The sequence below is a fragment of the Cotesia glomerata genome, linkage group LG4, assembly GCF_020080835.1.
Source record: "Cotesia glomerata isolate CgM1 linkage group LG4, MPM_Cglom_v2.3, whole genome shotgun sequence".
NCBI lineage: Eukaryota > Metazoa > Arthropoda > Insecta > Hymenoptera > Braconidae > Cotesia > Cotesia glomerata.
The window spans coordinates 27,646,455-27,669,169 of NC_058161.1; the positions used below are offsets into that span (position 1 = coordinate 27,646,455).

The 22,715-nt window shown below is 30.1% G+C and overlaps 2 protein-coding genes and 1 long non-coding RNA gene across 6 annotated transcripts in view; all 3 read right to left on the minus strand.

The window, feature by feature from the left end:
- Positions 1–800: 800 nt before the first annotated feature.
- On the minus strand, positions 801–1,538 carry LOC123262507. Of its 2 annotated transcripts, none has more exons than XM_044724756.1 (3): positions 1,350–1,538; positions 1,056–1,242; positions 801–982 (listed from the first exon to the last, which is right to left on the minus strand). In XM_044724756.1, exons 1-3 carry the CDS (start codon positions 1,434–1,436, stop codon positions 852–854), a joined length of 405 nt encoding a protein of 134 aa, XP_044580691.1. In that variant the 5' UTR covers positions 1,437–1,538; the 3' UTR covers positions 801–851. The 2 variants fall into 2 exon arrangements, with proteins under 2 accessions (XP_044580691.1, XP_044580692.1); XM_044724757.1 differs by having other exon boundaries at positions 1,052–1,242.
- A 5,499-nt stretch (positions 1,539–7,037) lies between these two features.
- The window catches only part of LOC123262425 (serine/threonine-protein phosphatase 2B catalytic subunit alpha isoform-like), a 30,608-nt gene continuing 14,930 nt past the window's right edge, over positions 7,038–22,715 (minus strand). The window contains exons 6-14 of one of the 3 annotated variants that reach the window (XM_044724627.1): positions 22,004–22,149; positions 11,232–11,371; positions 9,672–9,843; positions 8,912–9,038; positions 8,265–8,345; positions 7,923–7,980; positions 7,754–7,851; positions 7,463–7,628; positions 7,038–7,173 (exon numbers count right to left, since the gene is read on the minus strand). In XM_044724627.1, coding sequence (XP_044580562.1) covers positions 7,480–7,628; positions 7,754–7,851; positions 7,923–7,980; positions 8,265–8,345; positions 8,912–9,038; positions 9,672–9,843; positions 11,232–11,371; positions 22,004–22,149 — 971 coding nt within the window. In that variant the 3' untranslated portion in view covers positions 7,038–7,173; positions 7,463–7,479. Of the gene's footprint in view, positions 7,174–7,462; positions 7,629–7,753; positions 7,852–7,922; positions 8,008–8,264; positions 8,346–8,911; positions 9,039–9,671; positions 9,844–11,231; positions 11,372–22,003; positions 22,150–22,715 lie in introns of all 3 variants that reach the window. The other 2 variants (XM_044724626.1, XM_044724628.1) reach the window with 2 other exon arrangements.
- Positions 12,548–13,282, minus strand: LOC123262539. The gene is made up of 3 exons (XR_006508974.1): positions 13,162–13,282; positions 12,780–12,881; positions 12,548–12,721 (listed from the first exon to the last, which is right to left on the minus strand). It is a non-coding gene; the product is annotated as an uncharacterized LOC123262539 (long non-coding RNA).

Sequence of the window (22,715 nt, forward strand, 5' to 3'; positions counted from 1 at the left end):
CTGGGTCATAATTGATTGAAAACTTAATTGTATTCGAGAGAAAAGAATTGAATTATAGTATCCGTAGGATGTCGGCGGCAAGGTGCCACCTCGGTGAAATGTAAAGTTTCGGTCAGCTGAGTAGTTAATGACTCTACTCTTAATAAAAAATTATCGATTTGTCGGCTATTTTATTATTAAAACTGAAAATTTATTGATTAATTATACACTTGATCGTATTCGGGAGAAAAGAAGTAAATTATAGTATCCGTAGCATGTCGGCGGCAAGGTGCCACCTCGGTGAAATGTAAAATTTTGGTCAGCTGAGTAGTTAAAGACTCTACTCTTAATAAAAAATCATTGATTCGTGTGCTATTTTATTATTACAACTGAAAATTTATGGATTAATTAAAAACTTGATTGTATTCGGGAGAAAAGAATTAAATTATAGTATCCGTACGATGTCGGCGTCAAATTTAACATTAGATATATGGAAAAGCAGTAAGTGAAGCTACCGCCCTCCTCCTAAGCACGGCAGTATAGCACAACCGTACTCCAGTATTAATTGTTCAGATACTTTCCATATGTTTATTATATCATATAGATAATGTTGTAACATAAGAATTTAAATCCAAGTTTAGTAAATGTCTACAGATCGCATTACAGTGGAGTTTAGTATGAAATGTATTTTATCATTATTTATATTTTTTAGAATTTAAATTTGCACGCGCAAATTACGAATAGTTTGCTTACATGATATACTTTCATATTTTTTATCTAAATTATAAGAGTGGATTTCATTTTATTTAAAACTAATTAAGTTTTGGATTATTATATTTTTTATTAGTCTTTTATACACATAAATAAAAAAATTAAAAAATGCGGATTTTTAGGCAATTTATTGATGTCAGTGGACTTGAAGGTGTCCTTGGTCCATAAAAATAAATTGTAATCAATGATCCCCTTTTTTTTTCACTAATGGAATGCGACACTAGATGAAGAGCTGAGAAAAAATGTTAATTATCATAATAATACTAATAATTAGTTTATAAAATATATGAATCAAACATACTTACAACCTAGCATTTTATTATTTAGATCTACGGTGCAGCGAGATAACGGCATCTCGTCGAGGGTTGGTTCGCATGGTCTAATCGGATCACTCATTTCTGGCGACTTAGCTGTAGAGCGGTAAAGTTCCCGGATCCTACGCTGCTCCTCTTCGACCAGAGCTCTCAGTTTTGAATTACGCTTCATCGTCGACTAAATAAATTAATGCCATGAAAAATAAAATAAATTAAATTTCATAACAGTTGATAACAATCAAATTGAGGTTAGCAGAAATTTGTCAATTTTGTAAATTAATTTACCGTAACAATAGATCCATCGGCTGATTTGAAGCGCTTTGACAATTTAGGGTAGTTGTCCGGTGGGCCACGTTTATTGCAGTTCGTCATTATAAATAATAGACTAATAATTAAATCAGTAAGAACCAGAGTGCGGAGATAATCTAATCTCTTCAGTGCACGTTCGCGTATAATATATAAGCAGCACTGCGAGCTCGCTCACGCCTCTACTAGCCACTAACAAACCAACTCTGTTATGCTTCCATCTAGCGGATGTTATTTTTATTTATTGAAAACTCTATATAGTTGCCATCAACTTAGCAACAACTTGCGGTCAAGTTACGAATTTGTAACTGTTGGCATCAACTTGGCTACAAGTTTCTGAGAAAAAAAGACCAATCTACTGCCGCAATTTGTCGCCCAATTTCTTGAGAAACTTGTCGTCAACTTGATGTGAAAAAGTTTCAGAAGCAGTTTTTGCTGACAACTTGATGAACAAGTTGACACCAACCGAGTGCATTTTCAAGACTTGCTGCTGTTATGCTTCCATCTATTGGATGTTATTTTTATTTATTGAAAACTTTACTTACTGTAGTTCTTTCGCCCGGGAGTATTAAAATACTTGGTTTCAGCGCGGGAAAGGATTCTTTTTAAATAAAGACCATTTTAAAACCTATAATAAAAAATATAATCACATAATATAATGCAAATTATAATGTACTAGAATTAAATTGGCTTCCTATACATTTCATCTCAATTTTATTATTGGATGTTGAATTAATGTTTGAGTTTGATTATTTAACTTATATTAATTATTATTTCTATCAATCTATAATCGGATTCCTTATAGAGTTACAAATCAGTTTAATTATTTATATATATAAAGGAAATAAAAAGGCATTATCATTCAATTAAAATTTATAATTAAAAAATTTTATTTATTAATTTATTAGAGTTGATTTATTTTTTTTAATAAAAATGAGTGCGAATTCAGCCGACATCCGACAGTTAAAAACTTTAAAAATCGATATCTTCATGAAAATATCGATTAGCTCAATTTCTCAAAGTGATAATGGCGTGTATTTGAATTGTCTGTAAGAGCATTTTTTTTTAATTTATTAAATTCGTTATTTGAGCTGCAATTTTAAAATTAAATTTTTGTTTGGAAATTAATTAAAATATTTTACTTTTTATGAAATTCGTAAAATCTATCTACTAAGACTGAAAAAAAATTTGACATACACAATGACGCACACCAAGTACGTTCCAAAATTATTTCTTTAATTTTTAAATTTACAACAAAATGTTTTTTAATTTCCGAAAATTATATACAATCATATCGGTTACTTGAATTTTTTAATATTTTGATTTTATATCTTTTTGTAAAGAAAAAAAAATTTTTTTTCTTCAAAGTCTTATGAACGTGGACTTGGCGCGATTTTTTACAGTGAAACTGTTTTTGTTCGGATTTTAGTATTTTTTGTAATTATAATACAAATTGACAATTCGTACCAACTTAAATCTCGCGTTGGCTGCATTTTTCATAACAAACTATCCTCTTGAAGCTACAGTTTATGTAGAAATAATTCCAGCGTACCCTGGCGAGTGTAGGTGCAAGCTGTGAAATATCTTTTTCTAACTGTAGTTTCTTATCTATAGAAGGATTACCATGGATTCTCGAATTATTTAGTCTGTGGCATGTCACTTTCTCCATAAGAAAAAAGTCAGGATCTAAAAATCTGGGTCGCTATAGTTTGTACCAGTGAATTTAATTAATTTTAAATAGAATTTATTATTTTCAAAGACCATTATTAATTAATATTGATAATATAATATATAACGTATTATTATAGAGTATCATTGAAGAAAAAAAAGGTCTGTAGAATGAATAAAATTTTGCAACCTGAAAATATCGTTCTGCTTACGGTAAACACACTCGGTAGTCTGGCGCTCCGTTTACAACGGATTTGAACGGAACTTGGCGCCAGATTCTACCGAATCTGTGGATGTGTGATAAAATAAAGATAGGCAGTGTAAATACCAAAAAGTTATAAAATATAAAATAAGATAGACAAAACCGTTAAAGTGCGAAAATGTATCATGGAAATATATAATTATATAGAGAAGTAACAGAAAGAATTCTACACATTGTATTAAGTCAAAATAATTGAAATAAGTAAAATAAGTAAATGTAATTTAATAGAATTAAGTTTATGTAAGGTTATATGTACTCAGTCCTATTTCTAGTCCCTCAAGGCTGAAATAAATAATAATAATAAATATATTCTTCAACATAGGTACTTTATTAATTGGACACACTAAATGCTACAAATAGCAGGTACTTAAAATTTTTTTTTAATTAAAATTAATAAATATATAATTAATTTTTTTTATTATTTGTAAATTTGAGAATAAATTTATTGATTTTTTAAATTATAACTGCCAAGTTACTCATATAAATACAATTTTATGTTTAAGTTGAAATTAGATAAAAATGTCTATAATGAATTTTTAAACTTAGATTAAAAAATATAAAAAGGAAACCAGCAGATTTCAGTTTTTCGCCAGTATAAAAAACATTCAAATTTTTGAAAAAATGTTTTTTTTCGGTATGAAGAAAATTCAAATTATTACAAGCATTTAAATTTCGAAAAGAAATTCAAATTTTATAAACAACTAACAAAAACTAACACAAAACTTACAAAAGTATTTAAATGAAAAAAAATTTTCAAAAGAAGAAAAACTTCTGTCAGTTAAAAAAAAAACAATATTTTACAAAATTTCAAAAAGATTATATTAATTTTAGTTTTAAAAATCTCCCAATACTTATCTTATAATTTATATTTGAATAACAACTATTTTTTTAATTTATTCAATAAGAAAAAATGAAAAATACAATCCACGGAGTTTTTTTATAATAATATAAATCAAATCCTTCTCGGACTGAATTTTACTTTGGAAAGAGTAAATTAATTGAAAATCATCTACTTTAAAAATTTTTTACTGTGTATGATGTAACGTCCACGTTTTCAAAAATTATAAAAATATCTATAACTAATTTGTCCCCGGCTCGAAATTTGCTCGCCGGAGTCCAGGGTCATAAACGGGGATTACATTATCAATAACAAAATATAAACAAAACACTTTATTTTAAATAAATCAAAGAAAAAAAGAAAACCTCTTTATTGGCCTGATCATGTTAATAACAATATAAACAAATTAAACAATATAAACAATATATTAGAACACTCTTTTCACACATATTCGCGGTTCAAAATCGTGAACTAAACTTCAAGAGCTGGTTCCCCGCTTCCCCAGGAGACTAGCCGTCACCCCTGGGCCTAAACCTCTACCCCGAGAGCGAATGGAGAGTGTCCTCTTCGCCCCCACCTACACGGCTTATGATCACCTACCGTACCTCTGCTGAAGGCTTCGGCACGGGGAGAAGCACTTTCATCCGGTCGGTTCATGATACTTACCTGGGCCTTGGTCAGACTCCAGGTAGAGTATCATCCTCTGGAATTACTTGGTGAAGAGTATTCGCCCGAGTAATTCTCCCGAGAAAGAATTGCTTGCTTGATCGAGCCAAATTTTGGCGTTTATCATTTTTCCCCCAACTCTCTTGTAACGAACCGGAAGGGTCGTTTTAGACACCTGTCCGGTGCCCTCGAACTAGCATTCGAAAATAATTATTTATTATTTTAGTCGTAATTTCCTTCATTTTCTATCCATTCGTTTCGCCAAATTCTAAGTTTTTATTTTCGAAACTCAATTCTTTATTATTTTAATCGCAATTTCTTTCATTATATATCCATTCGTTGATTTTCCATACTAAATTGTCCTCGGGACTTATAAAATCTTCGCTTACCTAAATTATTTCTTACAAAATAATAATCGTCATTTCTTTCATTTTATATCCATTCATCGCTTTCCCATACTAAATCTTGTTCGGAACTTAGAATAATTTTCCCAGTCTTTTAATTTCTTTTACAATTAATTCGCTCGGCTTCGTAATAATTTCTCACACGCTTAATTTCTTAATTTTAATCATACCTTCAGTAACAATAATATAAAATTATTAACTAAATAAATACAATAATTAAATAATAATCGCCGCACTAATAACAATAATTGTTTCTATTAATTTTTAAGTAATTAATAAAAAAATAAACTAAAATACTCAAATACAAAAAGTAAAATTTGGGTCATAATGACATAACACTAATTTATGACCTATATACTATTGTAGACATATATTATCCTGAAAGCTAAAATGATTGGGAATTGAAAACTTTTCTATGATAAAAAAGTAATTATTTGAAGTAGAGATCACAAGACACATGTCATAGTAAAAACACTTGAAACCTCGGTCTTCTCCGTAGATTAAAATAAAAAAAAAATTAAATGAATACAGGGATGGTTTTGTATTAGTGACAAAGCAGTTAAGGTACTTTAAATTCTCTAAACTCGACATTGTCTCCATAGAAAAATCGAATAAAAACTTTTAACACCCTCTATAAAAATAAAAAATCTACTTAGTCAAATATTTCAGTTTCCGTTCAAATCTATGGAGGAATCTACAAGGAAAAAAGTATACAGTAGCTCCAAGAGGATGCCATCCTTTGAAAGCAACCGGACAAAATTCTGCTGTAGTATCAAGACTTTTTTCATGGAAGCGACAGGATTTTTTATCTGAGAGGAACAAGACTTTTCCTATGAGTTCAACAGAGTAACAGCGTGTATCTGCACCACGACTGTCTTGCTGCAGACAATTATTATCATGATTATTAGTATTATTACTGATAAAAAAACTTTAGTTTCATTAATGACTAAAATGTTAATATTTGAAATTTTAGTTACATATTTGTTTTTATAATTTAATTTTAATTTTATTGAACGATTGTCTTAAATAGAAATAAAAAGTTGGACTCGACCAAATTTTCAATAAAAATTAATGATGAACGAGAAAAAAATTTTTTTATTCGATTTTTATTTTAACAGATTGCAAGTACGTTTTAGTTAAATATTGAAATCAGTAATGAAATAAATTAATGATAGAATTAATGAAATTCAGATAGAAAATCACGTTACAGATTTCTTCAAAGATTAATACGGTATTAATTCAATTATTCATTATTATCATGAATTAACAATTCCTATGCTTTAAAAGGCGATAGAAACAATAATTTTATTCAAAAATACTTATCAACAAATATCTTAGATGCTTAGATTATCCAGTATAAAGTAAATTAAAGCAGGTGTTAAATTTTTATACACATATTAATTCAGGTCATTTTTTTTTTATTCAGAATGTTGTGATTAAATAGAACAATTTACAGAAGAACGTTTTTTACAGATATTTTTGAGCAAAATAAAATTATTAATAAGCAAAAAAAAATATTCCATCCTATTTTTAATAGAAAATGCAAAATATTAAAATAAATAATATCTGTAATCAACAACTTGAATAACAATTTTTATTTCAAGTTAAAAAAAAAAAAATAAACATTTTTATTGAAATGAAACGCATTAATTTTACATAATTTTTTCATAAAAAATATCAAGAAGACATAATAATCAAAATAAAAAGTAACCTAATATAATTATATATTAAAAAAAAAATTAAATATCAATGATAATAACTCCTCAGAATTTTTGTAATTAAGTATCACATATCCTAAATATTTCCTTACGCATTTTTTTTTCTTTTTCTAATATTATTTCCATTTAGTTTCATTTTTAGATTTTTATTTTTCAGTGTTTATTCTGGGTAATATCGGATTTGACTTAATCTAACAGCATAGATGATGTTTTGAGGAGTCCAGAATTTAAAACTCATAGTTTTTACCTAAAATTATAAATTTATTTCAATTTAAAATATAGTTACAGAAAATGCTAATTATTTCAGAATAATAAAAAACTAATGAATAATTTTTCATTAAAAAATTGAAAATTATTCCAATCCAAAATTCAAATTTGTAATTTTCTCATTATTAAATAGAATAAAGAATAAATTTCTCATTATTAAATAATTGAGATTTATTATTTGAAATAATTAGTAAAATAAATAAAAATATTCGTACATGCATCAAGTCAACAAATAATTTTTAGATAAAATGATAATAAATTTAGCTAACCTCAAGCAAGATGATTATTATTCTTGTTTCTCTTCAGTAGCCGCAGCGGCAAGCTTTTCCTCATCCACTGACATAGGTGGTGCGTCCTTTTGCGGCGGCATCCGCTCGTTAATAGCATCCAGACGCTTGACTTCGTCGAACGATAGGTTTTTGTAACTTTTGAGCGCTGTAAAATATTTAATTACAAATATCTACCCTGTCTGCTCACATACATAAATGATATTTGTAATCCGGGTAAATTGTCTAGATAATCATCTATTATGTTCTATTTATTAAAAATTTTTATATTACTGTTTTTCAGAGACATCTTGCCACCGGACAGTGCTCCCAAAGGAAGGAAACCCGTGGGCGTAAGTCCTTTCAACTCCAAGACAGTCTCGCTCTCTTCTCTGTAAAATATTATTATTGTTACTATATTTTTTTAAAAAAAAGTATTCATAAAAATAAATAAATAATTTACCTGAGGACAGAAAATGCTCGTGCCATTTTTGCAATCGCCCTTATCTTGTTTCTGATAACTTCCTTGTGTAAATTTGCAGCTGCGCCAAAACCAAAAAAACAATAATCAGTGTATTATAATAAAGAAAAAACTATTTTTCAATAAAAAAAATACGAATATTTTATAATAGATAAGGGAAAGTTATTAGCTTAAATAAATTTGTTAAGTATATTTAAACAATTCTATTTTATGATTGAGTCTTTATTTTTCTGATTTTTTTTCACTCAGTTTTTTTTTTTTTTTTTTTTTTTTTTGTTTTTAAAACAAAAACAACAGATATCAGTAAGACAAGACGTGTTTTACCTTCTTCAAGGGAGGCGTCTCCGTCACTCATGAGCTCGTCATCGGTGCAAATGTTCAATACACTAACTAGAATATCAGTAACTGCAAAAAGTAAAATCATATTATATTATTTATTATAATAATTTGCTTGCTCTATTTCTAGATTTACGGAATGGTGTGGAAAATTTAATTTATAGAATTAAAAAAAAAAAAGTTGAGCTCATCTGGAACCAATAGTAATATATATGTTTTTAATTTAAAGACAATTTTTCGCAACTGGAATTATATCGGACTACTCCTGGAATTTTTATTTTTTAATCTTGGAGTAAGAAGCCATAAATCACATATCGATACTGTCATCCTACTACTTCGTATCCCATACTCTTAGTAAATTTTACAGCAAAGGTAAGAACGATTTATTTTTAACATTGATTAAATGGAATTTGACGAATAAAAATGTTTATTTAAAAATAGTTATTAAACTATTTGACTTTTAAATTTTTATTACGACTTGCATGATATTGTTATAATTCTATTTTTCAAAAAAGTCACTTTGTCAAATTTGATGGGATACGACGTATTAGAATAGCAGTATCGATATATTACACAGTGGTGATATATCTGCGGAGATTATATTTTCTAAATAGCTATTGAAAACTTCATATTACCTTTTTCACCAACGAATGGCAGGGACCAGGTAAACACATCCATAAAATTTGGCAGCCAGTATGGATGTGGTGAGCAATTGAATTGTCTAACATTCAGTACGCCATCCTGGTACTTGAGCACGGCCCCCTGAAAATTAAAAGTTATTTAGTAATGCAATTTTTGATTTATATATATTTCGTTTTATAGTTTTTTACCTAATTGAAATTGTCTTTTTTTATTGTTATCATTAATCACTTACAATGATTCCTAATGATTGTAATCTGACTTATTATTCTTTAAAAATCACAAATTTATGATTATTGTTAATTGTAAAAAAAGAAAATTTTGTGAAGAAAAAATAAAAAAGCTATTTATGAATTTGTTATTCCAACTTTTTATTTTTAAATTGTTCATTTCAAAATTTAAAGATTTTATCTCATAGTAAAATATATATGATAATTTTGAAGTTCGTTGTACGATGAATAAATAGAAGTTAGTACCTTATTAGTTAATTAATTTAAATATCTCTAAGATAGAAGCAAACATTAACATTTTCTGATTAATTAATTATTCTTGAATATATAAAATCAAATTACATTCACGAATAAATGAAAAAAAATTAATTTTTTACGTTAATCTTCAGGCTTTAACTGGATTTTTATTCAACACAGTTAAAGTTAATAATAAAAAATCAGAAATAGATGGCAATGTAAAGTGATTAATGAGTATCATTATAATAAAAATATAATGAAATGAGGAATAAATAAAAATAAAAGTGACCTTATTCTTGTAGACATCGAGGTAGTTGGGTGCACTGAAGATAGTTATGAGCGATGGGAAGCCTGTCTTCTGGCCTTTACGATACATACGATAACCAGAATCCTGTGCTTCGTGCGCCCTTATGACACTTAAAAGACTGTTGGTTTCCAGAAAATCACAACACGCTGCATAGCTGTTGACAAAAGTAACATTCATTTTATTGCATCAGGATGATACTATTAACTGAAACTTTACTTATTTTATCTTTTTTTTTTACATTATTGTCAATTTATAACAATGGAAACTTTATGATAAAAATATGATTTCATGCATTATATTACTTTCTAAAATATTAAAATTACCGGGTCATGAGCAATTAAAAATTCAAGTATTTCTTCTTTCATGAATTACAGTGATGTAAAGTTAATAATTACAAACAATGACAAATTTCAGAGTTTTCATGTAAAAAAAAAAAAATAATTTTCACTTGTGACTGAAAAATTATTATTCCGATTAAATAAAAAAAAAAATTAAATAGTTAGTTACAGATTTTCTAGTGTATAGGCGTGATAACGCCCCTTTACACTCCTAAGCCTTATCGTTTGCTTAGTTACTGCTTTATCATTGCGGCTGTGGACCGACTTGTGCCTTCTGTACCGTATTCACCCTGATCCTCACCACTCGGCTATTGGAACAGTAACATGGGAAAACCACACAGAAAACCCATGTTAGTACAGTCGGAGTTGGGTTAACAGCCGAGACCAGTGATTGCAGTTTCAATCGGCTTAGCGAAACGAATGAAAATTTTGAAAAAACGCTTTTAGAGATATTAGATAATTTAATAAACTATTTCACCACAAAGCTTTTTTTTCAAAAATTTCATTCGTTGCGTGAAACCAATCGAAACTGCAATTGCTCTGCTGTTGGGAGTGCGACAGAGATAGTTCCGTTGAACTCTGTGAGAGCAAAGCGAGAAAAAGATGGTCTCGCCTGTTAAGTCTACAGTGATTGATAAGAAACTCTTCTTTATCGACCACTGGAGCATTAGGCCCTTCTCCTAGTGTGCAGAGATCCCTCGCGCTAGCCAACGCCGACTAGAGTGGTCACCCATTCAAGTTGTTGCTTAAAATGGGTGATCGCCCAAGTCAGACGTGTGCCGCCCAGTTACCTCTGCCACTTCCAGAGGCTGGCAATGTAACGCACATATTTTTAAATATAATTACTGAAAAATATTGGTGCGTGCCGGGATCGAACTCGGGCCCCACTCTTTTGAAAAGCGGGCACCGAGCCGACTAGGCTATTACCAACCTCTCAAAAAAAATTAAATAATTATCTAACTCATGAAAAACATTCAATATTTAAATTTTCGTTCATTATTGCAAATGATAAAAAAATTGTTTAATAATATACTTTGTAATATTTAATTTTTTTGTTACTTTTTTGCTAAATTAAATATATATTTTTATTTACAAAGAAAATAACTTTTTCTATAAAGTGGAAAAAAATAGAAGGAAAATCATTTTTTTTTAACAATAAAAAACAGCTGATTATGTTTTAATAATTATTAGATAATAAAATTACCTGTAGAAAAACGAACAACCCCGAACACTATTATGTATAAAGTGTTCCGAATGCTTTTCATTACCAAAGTTTTCGAGTGGATCTGACCAAAGTAAGTCACACATCGGTCCATAAGCTGGTGGTTCTCTGAACCTGTCCAACTGCAAAAAGATAAAATTAAAATTAAGATAAGCCATAAATATTACAAATTAGTATTAATAATTTTTACACAATGAATAACATGTCAAACACATAAGACTGATTAATATTACAGAGTAAGAACAATAATTCAGTGTAACTTTACAGATCTAATATTAACTAAAATGTTATCTCAAGCAAAAAGATGATTGAAACGGAGTTACTTATTCTTGAATTTGTTAGAAATTCCATGCGTAAATAATGTAAGTCAGACAGGAAACTAAATTTTCACATTGCACAAAAAATTATTAGACTTACATACATCAGTCACTTATTTTTTTAATTGAATGATTTGTTTGTCCCATCACTATTTATTCTATCGTTATATATTTTTTAAATCTTTATTTGCAAAACTATCTTTTCATTTGTATTACGCCGAAGTTGTTTCAGCTTTTAAAAATAAATCAAGCAATTAAACGATTCTATTATTGGGCGTGTAACAAAGTTAAAGAACAAATTAAATTAAATGTTGCTAAAAATACAGTATTGCATTGTAAATTATGAACAATAAATTATAAATGAGTTGCGAAGAAAGTGTTATATTTGGTTTCATTCTTTCAGCGTGTCATTGAGCAAATTCAGAGTTTAAACAGATAGATAGATAGATAATAATTTTATTGGATTCTGGAGCCTAGGCTCCCTCAGAACCATCATCAAATATACATTTATAATTAGTGTATGATGTACAGAGTTTTAGATACATAAAAATAAAATCAAAATAAATATAGTAATTAACAGTAATAACATGTTAATCATGCTTATAAATAATACTTGTGTTATACAAAGCTCAACCCCTGTTTAAAATTTCCAATAGGATCCCATCAAAAGCGACAAAAAAGGGAATTTTCAAAGAAAGTATTTTTTAAGTAATTTAAAAATTTGATTCTAAAATTAAGACATATAATTTTTTTTTAAATATTATAACAAATAAATTGTAGCAGTTAAAATGAGAAAAAATTCCACATGTAGAAATTATTTAAATCAACAAGTATAATTTTTTAAAACTCATTCACTATATAAATAAAATACAAATATGGTGAAATAACTAATAAATTCTGTGTCATTGAAAATTTTTATAATCGTATTAGAAAAAGTTAATAATTATATTATTCGATAATTAATTAATTTTATTCATTAACTTATAATAATTGTTTTTATTACAAGTACAACTCATTAAGTTACTAATTAATTAATCAGCTCAAAGTCAATGCAGTCGATGCTTTTATAGACCCTGGTAAATTCTTCAGAATAAAGTGGATATTTTCGAAGCTCAATTAATCTTATGATGAATGCAAAGGCTTCATTATTATCATCTATAACATAAAGAAAATTAATAATGGCAAAAAATTTAAATTTATTTTTCGTACATACGTTTAATTTTCAAGTAGGTTTGAAAATCTAGATTTTCTACTCGATATGCAGGTTGATCATCTATTTGGAAATAAAATACATATCGTCGACTACCAGAATTATCTATAAATATATAAGCAATTGTCATTGCCATTTCTTTAATGAAAATTACTTATGTTTCTGAAATCGGCAGACAGGTGACAAATTTTAGAATTTTATTTGCAGTCAGTAAATATTTATAATAAAATTGAACATGCGGGAATTCTAAAAAACTATAGATGAAATTTTTTTTTAATTAGATGATAAAAATTCATTCACCAAAAAAAAATAAAAAAATTGTCAGTTGTCTAATGATTTCTCATTCATAATTATTTTTACCAAGTAAATATAAATATGTACTTACAAGAAGCCAAGATAATACTAATTTCGTTATTAAGCGTAGCAGCAGCAATTGTCACTGATAAAAATGATAAAACAATAAACAATAGAGATAGTTAATGTTTATATTAGTACGAAAGAGCAACAATAAGTAATGGTTGCGCGCTTCTTTTATTTTATTATAATTTTATTATAATCAATTACCTATATTATACTATATTTAGGGGCTCCAGCATTTATGAAAACGAGTGTACCTGGTGTAATTCTTTTTCTGGGACGATTGTACAGATCACTGGCGCTACTATAGATATTCAAAGTTGTCTTTTGTTTTTTGTCAATAAATGTTCAGTTTTCAGTAGTAATTTTGTATTGTTTGATTAATATTAATTAAAATGAAGTGTTATTTAGCACGTAAGTATTTTTATACTTTATAAAATTCAAATTCATACAAAAAAATTATCCAGTGTCGGTTAATGATATCGGTTAATATATACATATATATATAATCAAAATATTTTTATAAATTTATAACTACGTGCACCTGCATGTTTTTATTATTTTTATTTCGATTTTTGTCTTTATATGAATTTTGAAATATTGATTACAATATTTATTTATGCTTTTTTCTCAGCACCGGCTTCCCAACGAGAATTTAAAGTTTATTTTTCCATCAACCGGGTACCGAGCTACTGTGTTGAAGGGATAGACTTGCAAACTTATCTGAGAATAACCAGGTAAAATAACAATGATTATTATTATATTGTGAATGATATTAATATTTTTATTTTGATTTTTATAGTAAGAACGATCAAGCTCGATTGTTTTTAATGAATCGGATTATAGAGAGACTGATTCCATCTCCGGATGAAGGAATTAATTTAATGGATATCAGCGAAAATGGCCTTGACTTGTAAATTTTTAATTAAATTACTCTAACTTTATTGTGACTTTAATTATATTAATTATTTTTTTATAATTTTAGTAAATCGATTGACCGTGAAACAACAAATGACGTCAGTGAAGATCCTTTTGATATTATTGAAGTTAACCATGACCTGTCAAAAGCTAAAAATGACACTTCTTCAGAAAAATCTGCTCCTAGTAATAGTGGGAGTAAGTAATCAATTTCTGTAATTATCTAAGACAAAATGACATTTTTTTTGACCTGTGAACATTTTTTAGTTTAAGTGAACTTTTATTTCGCACGCAGTTTTGATTAATCATTCATTATTTCAGATGTTCAGATGAATCCAAATGAAGCTACAGTTTCTACCGCATCAAAAAAAGATACTGGGTAAGTTTTGTTTAAAACAAGTATATTTAACTTGATATCATATGAATACATTATATGATTTTATATGAATATATCTTTAATAATAAATAACTTTAAATATTTTAGTTTTTATAAATAAAAAAATTATTAATTTATTTTTTAATTTCTCTAGAATGAAAAGAAAGAGACCTGTAAAGTCAGATGCTTGGAATTTTTTCATTAAAAATAAAAAGTGGAACCTGCAAGTTATGTTTAAAAATTATTTCCGCTCCAGGATGTACCACCAACCTGACAAATCATTTGAAAAGAGTTCATGGGAATGTGTACAAACCCTCTACTCCTTCGGTCATTGATAATGCAGTACGACCAGTGATTATACTTAAATTATTAGCTTCAACTTTTTTTTAGAATTCAATTAAATCGATATATTTTTTAATTTGTTTAGATGAAAGTTCAATCCACAGAAAAGAAACTAACTCAACTACGTATCAACACAATTAACGATGAAATAAATTCATGTAAGAGTGAGTATTTACTTAAAAATAGTTTTATAGCATTTAAGTTGGTATTTATAAATTTATCTATTAAAACATTCAAAAATTGGTGTTACAGGTGGTCCTAAAAGTGAAAAAATTTCAAATGCGCTAATATATATGATCGTTAAGGATGATTTACCACTGTCTGCTACTGATAAGCCAGGACTACAGAAGCTGTTACAGGTTGTGTGTCCTTATTACGAGATCTCTGGAAGAAACAAAATAACAACCTTAATTGAACACAAAGGTGAAGCTTTGAAATTACTTTTTCAAGGAAAGTTGAGCGAAATAGAATGCTTTTATTTAACCGCTGATGTTTGGACTGATACCCATAACTCGGGAAGTTTCTTGGGATGCACAGCACATTATCACTTTGAGGGTAAATTATTAGCAGCAGTACTAGGTGTTAAAGAACTACAAGAAAGACATACAGCAGAAAATATAGTGAAAGCATTAAAATCTATGCTTGAAGTATGGAAAATTGACTTAAAAAAAGTAATAGCAGTAGTTACTGATAATGGAAGTAACATGGTAAAAGCGGTGAACGACTTATTTGGCTCTGCTAAAAGTGTGAGATGTTTTGCTCATTCACTAAGCCTTGTTATGCAGGAATTAATAGATAAGTCTCAAGAAATTACTGAAATAGTAAATAAAATTAAAAAAATAGTAACTTTCTTTAAAAACCCCACAGCAGCTGCTGAACTGAAAAAAATTCAAACCGATGCGGAGCAAACTTTGCGACTTATTCAGGATGTGCCAACTAGATGGAATTCTACTTTTTACATGCTAGATCGTTTCCTTCATATTATTGATTACCTGGTTCCATTATTAATTAAGTTAGATCATACGCCACCTTGTCTAACTGGTCAAGAAATTCTCTCTTTAATCGAATTAGTAAACATCTTGCGTCCAGCTGAAATTGTGACTAAAAACTTGAGTGGGGAAAAGTATGTCACAATTAGTGATGATATATTTTGTTATTATTATATAATAAATGAAGTAAAAAAAGTCGAATGTAGATCAGAATCGATAAAAACTGCAAGAAGTTATTTAATTGAACGAATGAGACTTCGATTTAAAGGTTTGGAGTCTCACTCGCTAATCTCTGTTGCTGGGATACTTGATCCTCGTTACAAAAATTCGATATTTCCTAATGATGATGCAGCATATCAAGCCAGAAAAAAAGTCATTGATTTAATACAAAAAAAAACTCCGATTCATCAAGAAAATACACCAACTAATCCACTAAAACCTACTGAAAAAAAAAATCCGCCATCTTACGGTTCTCAAGAATTAAAAAGTTATTATCAGCAACACATCGCGGCAAAATAAAAAAATCGGACTACTTCTACAACTAATCTGGATGAATTAGAATTTAAAAAATTTATCGACAGTTCTCCTCAAGAAGATGAAAACGTAATTAAGTTTTGGACCGAGAAAAAAAAATCTGCACCACTTTTATCATCGATAGCCTTAGAACACCTCACGATTCCTGCAAGTTCTGTCCCGTGGGAAAGACTTTTTTCTGTTGCTAGTCATATTGGAAGTGCTATAAGAAATCGATTAAGTGCTGACCATTTAGAGAAAATATTGTTCCTTAAATCCCTACCAACAACGGAATGGCATTTCTCATAAGAAAAACTTAACTTTACTTTCTTTTAATAATTTTATTATTCTTTTTTAAACTAGAAAAAAATATTTATTTTTTTATTAAAATAAATATACATTTAACTAATAATACTTTTTATTTGATTAATATTTAATAGTAGTATTAATATTTAATTAAATCAATTTAATTAATAATTAATTAACTCATTTAAATATTAGAAAGCATTTAGTAAAAAAATTATAATTCACTGTTATTAAGTGCAATAAAATATTATATTCAATCTAGAAGAAACGTCTATTTTAATAATTGAAAATGCATTAGTATAAGCCATATTAATTTTTAAATTAGTTCATTATAATGATATGGAATTCTTTAAATTTGAAAATTACGCCTTCATTAAAACGATCGATCATCAATGGGTCGATTCTTCCACACTCGATTTTATCGAGAATCGATTCTTTCGATAAAATTTGTCGCGATTCTCGAGATCGATTTTTTTTTTGGAATCGTGCATCCCTACTTACATCGCCTCTACGCAACGCAACAGGCAAAAATTCTAAGTGACATTTAAATAGCTGACGATAATTTAAATATATTTCTTTGTAAAAGAGGCATGCTATAAAGTAGTTTCTTCTGTCACTCAGCTTTAACCAACCCAGCCTCTTAAAGTACGGAGTAATGTGTTCAGCCCTCGCAATTTTATAGATATAGCGAACACAGCAATTCATTTTGCGCTGTAATCGCATTTGCGAGTCATTAGTAATATTGCAGTAAGCTGCACAACAATAATCAAACACTGGGAATATTAACGTGGTGACAAGCTTTATACGCAGTTTTTCGTTGAAGATTTCATTATTAATCTTCAACTGTGCCAGAACCCGCATTGCCATATTACAAACACTCATAACCTGATTTTCCCAGGTGAGAGTGCTATCAATTAACACGCCAAGATACTTAATTGTCGTATCATAGTGAATAATGCAATCATTTACGCGAATACAATCAGCATACTTACAATTATTAAGTTAACTTTAACTCTACTACCAAAAATCACAGCTTTTGTCTTCGGTGCATTTAACTTAAGGTAATTGATATTGCACCATTCTAAAATTTTAACTATTTCCGCATTCAGGGCAGCAACACATTCATTTATCTGTTCTGGATAGCAAGGCAAGTATATGACTAAATCATCAGCATAAAGCAAATATCGACAGCTCAGCTGTTGGGAGAGATCCGAAATATAAAGCGAGAACAATAAAGGGCCAAGCACACTGCCTTGTGGCACACCATTTAATACATTCTTCCAAGAGGATGCGCACTCATTAGCAAACACCTGCTGCTTTCTTTGAGTCAAATAAGACCTAATCCACGTAATGGCATCAGTAGAGAAATTCATCAATAACAACTTGTGTAATAGTCTTTTGTGATTTACAGAATCAAAAGCCTTACTTAGGTCAAAGAAAACAGCTACAGTGACTTTAGATGCATTTATTGCCAAGCGAATATCATCACACAGTTTTATTACAGCATTCTGTGTATTCAGGCCCTCCCTAAAAGCTATCTGGTACTCATCTATGAAATTGTTCTCAGTAACATACTTAATAATCTGATCATGTACGCATCTTTCAAGTGCTTTCGACAAATTACTCGTCAGCGATATAGGTCGGTAATCAGCACATATCTCAGCATTTGCTCTCTTCGGTATTGGGACAATACGCGACAACTTCCACTCATTAGGAAAGACGCCAGAATTTAACGAATTATTAAAAAGCAATGTAACAAATGGCAACACAAACGATATTAAGCATTTATACGCCTTAATTGGGAAATTATCCGGACCTACAGAGTTGGAAGTAAGTCGCATTATTGCCTTCTTAACAGTAACATCATCAAGTGCTGAGAAATTAAAGTATACATTATCATCGCCAGTGCAACGGGACACAATGTCAGATACATCAATATTAAGATCAGAGTAGCCAGACGACTGCACAAAGTAGTCATTTAGCTCATTCAAATCCACTTCAACAATAGACTATGTACCCTTCCGCCTTACCAAGCCAAGTCTACGCAGATCATTCCACATCGCTTGCGTATTTTTTGCCGAACTTAACTGATTGTCAAAGTAACACTTTTTAGCTTCACTTATCCGCTGCTTCACCAAACGCCGCACACTGGCATACTCCTTATAGGCATAGCCAGTTCTCCTCAAGATCCTGTACAGCTTGTCACGACGAGCTTGAAGATCCCTGATGTAACTAGTAAACCATGGCGCCGGGGGACGACGAGGATGTATCGTTCTTTCAGGAGCAGCAATGTCAGTAATCCGACGAAGTTGCTGATGAAACCAGGTATTCATATCATCCACAGTCATTTGTGATTCCATATCTTCAATGTTGACTCCATCAAACAGCCGTGCCAACATATCACCGTCAATACTGTGCCAGCTCCGATACGTGAAACTTCTCAATCTCTGCTGCTCTACCTTATAGTTATATGTAACAGATATCAAATCATGATCAGACAAGAACGGCTGGGCAGGCTGCTCAGAAGACAGGACCATTGCTGCATTATTGACGATACAGACATCGATCCAGGTATCAGAATTTTCCAGGTGATGCGTCACTTGATAGGGAACAATATGCAAATTAAAACCAATACATAGTCTACGTAGCTGATCACCGTAAAAATTACTGCAGCTCAAATCAGAGTTGAAGTCACCTATAATAATCATGTTTCTGTAGGTTGCAACCAAAGTTTCAAGATCCTCCTCTAAATCGTCGAGATGACCAGTATTAGGGGGCTTGTAAGCAACTCCAATTATGATTTGCTCTTTAGACGACCCGCAAACTTCAATAAACAGATACTCTGGATGCTTATCTTCCAAATTTGCAGACGACAGTACAAACTTAGACACTAGATCATCTCTAACATAGAGAGCAACTCCACCACCGCTCCGCAGACGACGATCATGACGATGAAGTACAAATGATGGCAAGGACATCATTTCATCAGACACCAAGTGATTTAACCACGTTTCAGACACAGCAATAACATCATACTTATTAACTCGGAAATATTCTTTAAATAGTTCAAAATGACGCTCATTTCTTAGTGATTGAGCATTTATATGACACACTTTTAAACAGTTCTTATTTGTCGGAGGTCGCAACGTGTCAACAACAATATTAGACACACTCCTAGATGATGATGATGATGATGAATAGAGGGAACCACTCGCTGTTAATCAAGTAGACCTCGCAAAGGACCTACTCCCGTTGAAGGCAACAGTTTCACCGGAGCTTTGTCATCTGTGTATCGAACATTGACAGACGCATACGAAATCCAAACATTCTTAGCCTGGATATTGGGATAGGCCTTACGTACGTCAGAACGAAGCTTATAAAGAGAAGGAGAATGTCGCCTATGAACGTAAATCGGAACATTTGGATCCTGCACTGCAGGCATTATGGCACCTAGCTTCACAGGATTACTCTTTACACTCCTCATGATATCATCGACATATCTCTGATTGGCAAACTTGACTCGTACATTTCGATTTGCAGCACCAGCTCTACCAAGTCGCTCCAATTTAACAATATTATTTTCAGTAACCTGAACTCCAAGAGTAGTGGAAAATAACATAACCTTCTCCGTAAGTTTCTCACCCCGTTCCTCAGGAATTCCGGTAACTGTTATCTCATCTGCCAAAAGTTGAGATTCAAGTTGGAGCGTTCTCAACTCCAGACTACCATCACAGACCTTCTGCGAGCACACTTTATATATTCAGCGAGGTCAGCAGGAACACCAGGCTGTACCTTTTCAACGATAGCCACACGCTCTCCAAGCTCTTTAACAGTAGTCTTCAGCAAGTTATAATCAAGGCTCAACTTATCCATCTTCCCCTCTACCGACGCAATAGACTTTTTAAACCCATCTACTTTGCTCATCATACTATCTACCTTCACACTGATGTCACCAATCTGATCTATTTTGTCAAGCTTACTGCTTATCTCATTGATCTTGTTAGCATCGATTTTTTCCAGCTTTTTACTTATCTCATTGATCTTGATAGCATCAATTTTTTCCAGCTTTTTACTCATCTCATTAATTTTACCAACGCTGTCGAGTCGTGCATGTATCTGTTTTAGTATTTCTGAAGAATCCGGAATACAGACTGGACATGTATTTGCAACCCTCCCAGCTGCGTGCGATTTGTTTGGCAAACTAAGACGCACTTTGACACATGAATCATGGTAATAATGTCTACAATCAGCTTTAGTTTGGACAGTAACTGACTCATCGGTAAAACTGCGACAGCAGATCGCAAACCACACAGCCATTGTAACTGACAACGCTAGATGGCAGCAGGTTACAGTTACAAGCGAGCGAGCCAGAGAAAATGTGCTCAACAAAAACGCAACCTCAAATCAAAAACATAATAACTATTTTTCTCGGAAATAAAAAAACTACATCTCCAACAGTAGAGATTAATGCCTCAAAATACGCACAATAATCTACACTTTAATATTAAACAGCCCAAAGCCGTGCAACAAGCAAAAAATAGGCAAAAAATACAAATAATCAGGACGAGAAAAAACAACGTCCGCCCTGTACACTATACACTCACAGAATGAAATGGAGCTGAGGATTGCAATGATCAACGGTCTATTATGCATTAATACATGATATTTTACTATGAAAAGTTCTCTCTCATGCTCTAAACTGCTACATCTTTATTTTATTTATATAAATTTATATATCACATCGATACTGTAAAATTAATCGTTTATCATTACTTTTCTTTTTTGATTTACAGTATGCAAAATTATTCTAAATATTTAAAATTATGTATACGTCCGAATCACTAAAAAAAATGTATTTAGATGGTCCTGAGGGAGCTAAGGCTCTAGGATCAAATAAAACCTGGTTATCTATCTATCTATCTATGCACATGAATATTTTTTCACATATTTCTTCTCAAGCCAAGTCGATTAGTATTCCTTTTCAAATAAGATCTATAAAAATTTGTCACTCATGAATTGAACAATATTATTTTAGATAAATTATTGCTTGATGCTAATTTTATTTTATATATTTCAAATCAATTCTTTGAATTTTATTATTATTCAAATTTTGTTGTTTAATTGAGAGAATTAAAAAAAATTTTGAATGAAATAAATCTTATGAAAAAAATTAACAATAAAAATATAAAAAATCGTTTGGATTCAGAAAATCTCGAGACTGCGATTAATTTAAGTAATATAATAAAATTCGTAAAAATTATTTTTTTGTCACTATCTATGAGCCTATTCGTAGAGTTGATTTTTTGTTATAACTGATTAAAATATGAATTTTTTATTTTTACAGCAAACGTTGAGTATTGAAAAAAGTTAAATGCTTAGTAAGCAAAATGGAATTCAATTAATTTTTTGGTATATTAAAGCGTTACCTTTTGGATGTCTTCTAAGTCATGGATTTGTGGTGATAGGCCACCGTGAACGCACAGAAACTGATTATTTACCAAGGCTGCTAGTGGTAAACAATCGAATGCGTCCATACACGCATTATATACCTGCTCTGAGTATTTTACATTGCCTGAAACAATAAAATATGTTAGTTTGTTGTAAAATTTCTAACATATAAATATCTAACAAAGCGGAAGGATGGATGGTCATTAATAAAATTAAAAGATAATTGAATTTTAGATCAATAAAAAATTATGTTTGAATCTTATTATTTAAGCTGGCTCATATTTAACATTAATGATGTATTTAACACTTAAAACAGTCAATACTCAGGAGTTGTACAGAGAGGAAATTTAAGTTTAGTAAAAAATTGTATTTTGAATTAAATTTCAAACGTAGAAAGAAAATTATTTTAACAAAAGTATACATTAATAAGTAATACTATTGATGTGAGTAGAGTAAATAGAGTAGAAAAATTATTCACAACCAGCGTTTTAAAAAACTGTTCAAAAATTAGGTAATTACGTATATTATAAAAAAAAAGGGGGGAAGTCAATAATTGTGCCTCCCATTTATGCAAAACTGAAAGTTTCATTAAAAAAAAAAAAAAATTACCAGCGGCTTTAGAAAAGTTTTGTAGCAAATCAGAATTAGATTTGTGAGTAGTTACTCTCATTTAACTTAATAGATCTGAAA

Bases quoted from the DNA above. Each gene is read 5' to 3' on its own strand.
- LOC123262507 (XM_044724756.1), bottom strand. From the start codon at position 1,436: ATGACGAACTGCAATAAACGTGGCCCACCGGACAACTACCCTAAATTG. The intron at 1,243-1,349 runs GTAAATTAATTT...TAATTTATTTAG, and splicing joins CCGATGGATCTATTGTTACG to TCGACGATGAAGCGTAATTC. The intron at 983-1,055 runs GTAAGTATGTTT...ATTTTTTCTCAG, and splicing joins AAATAATAAAATGCTAGGTT to CTCTTCATCTAGTGTCGCAT.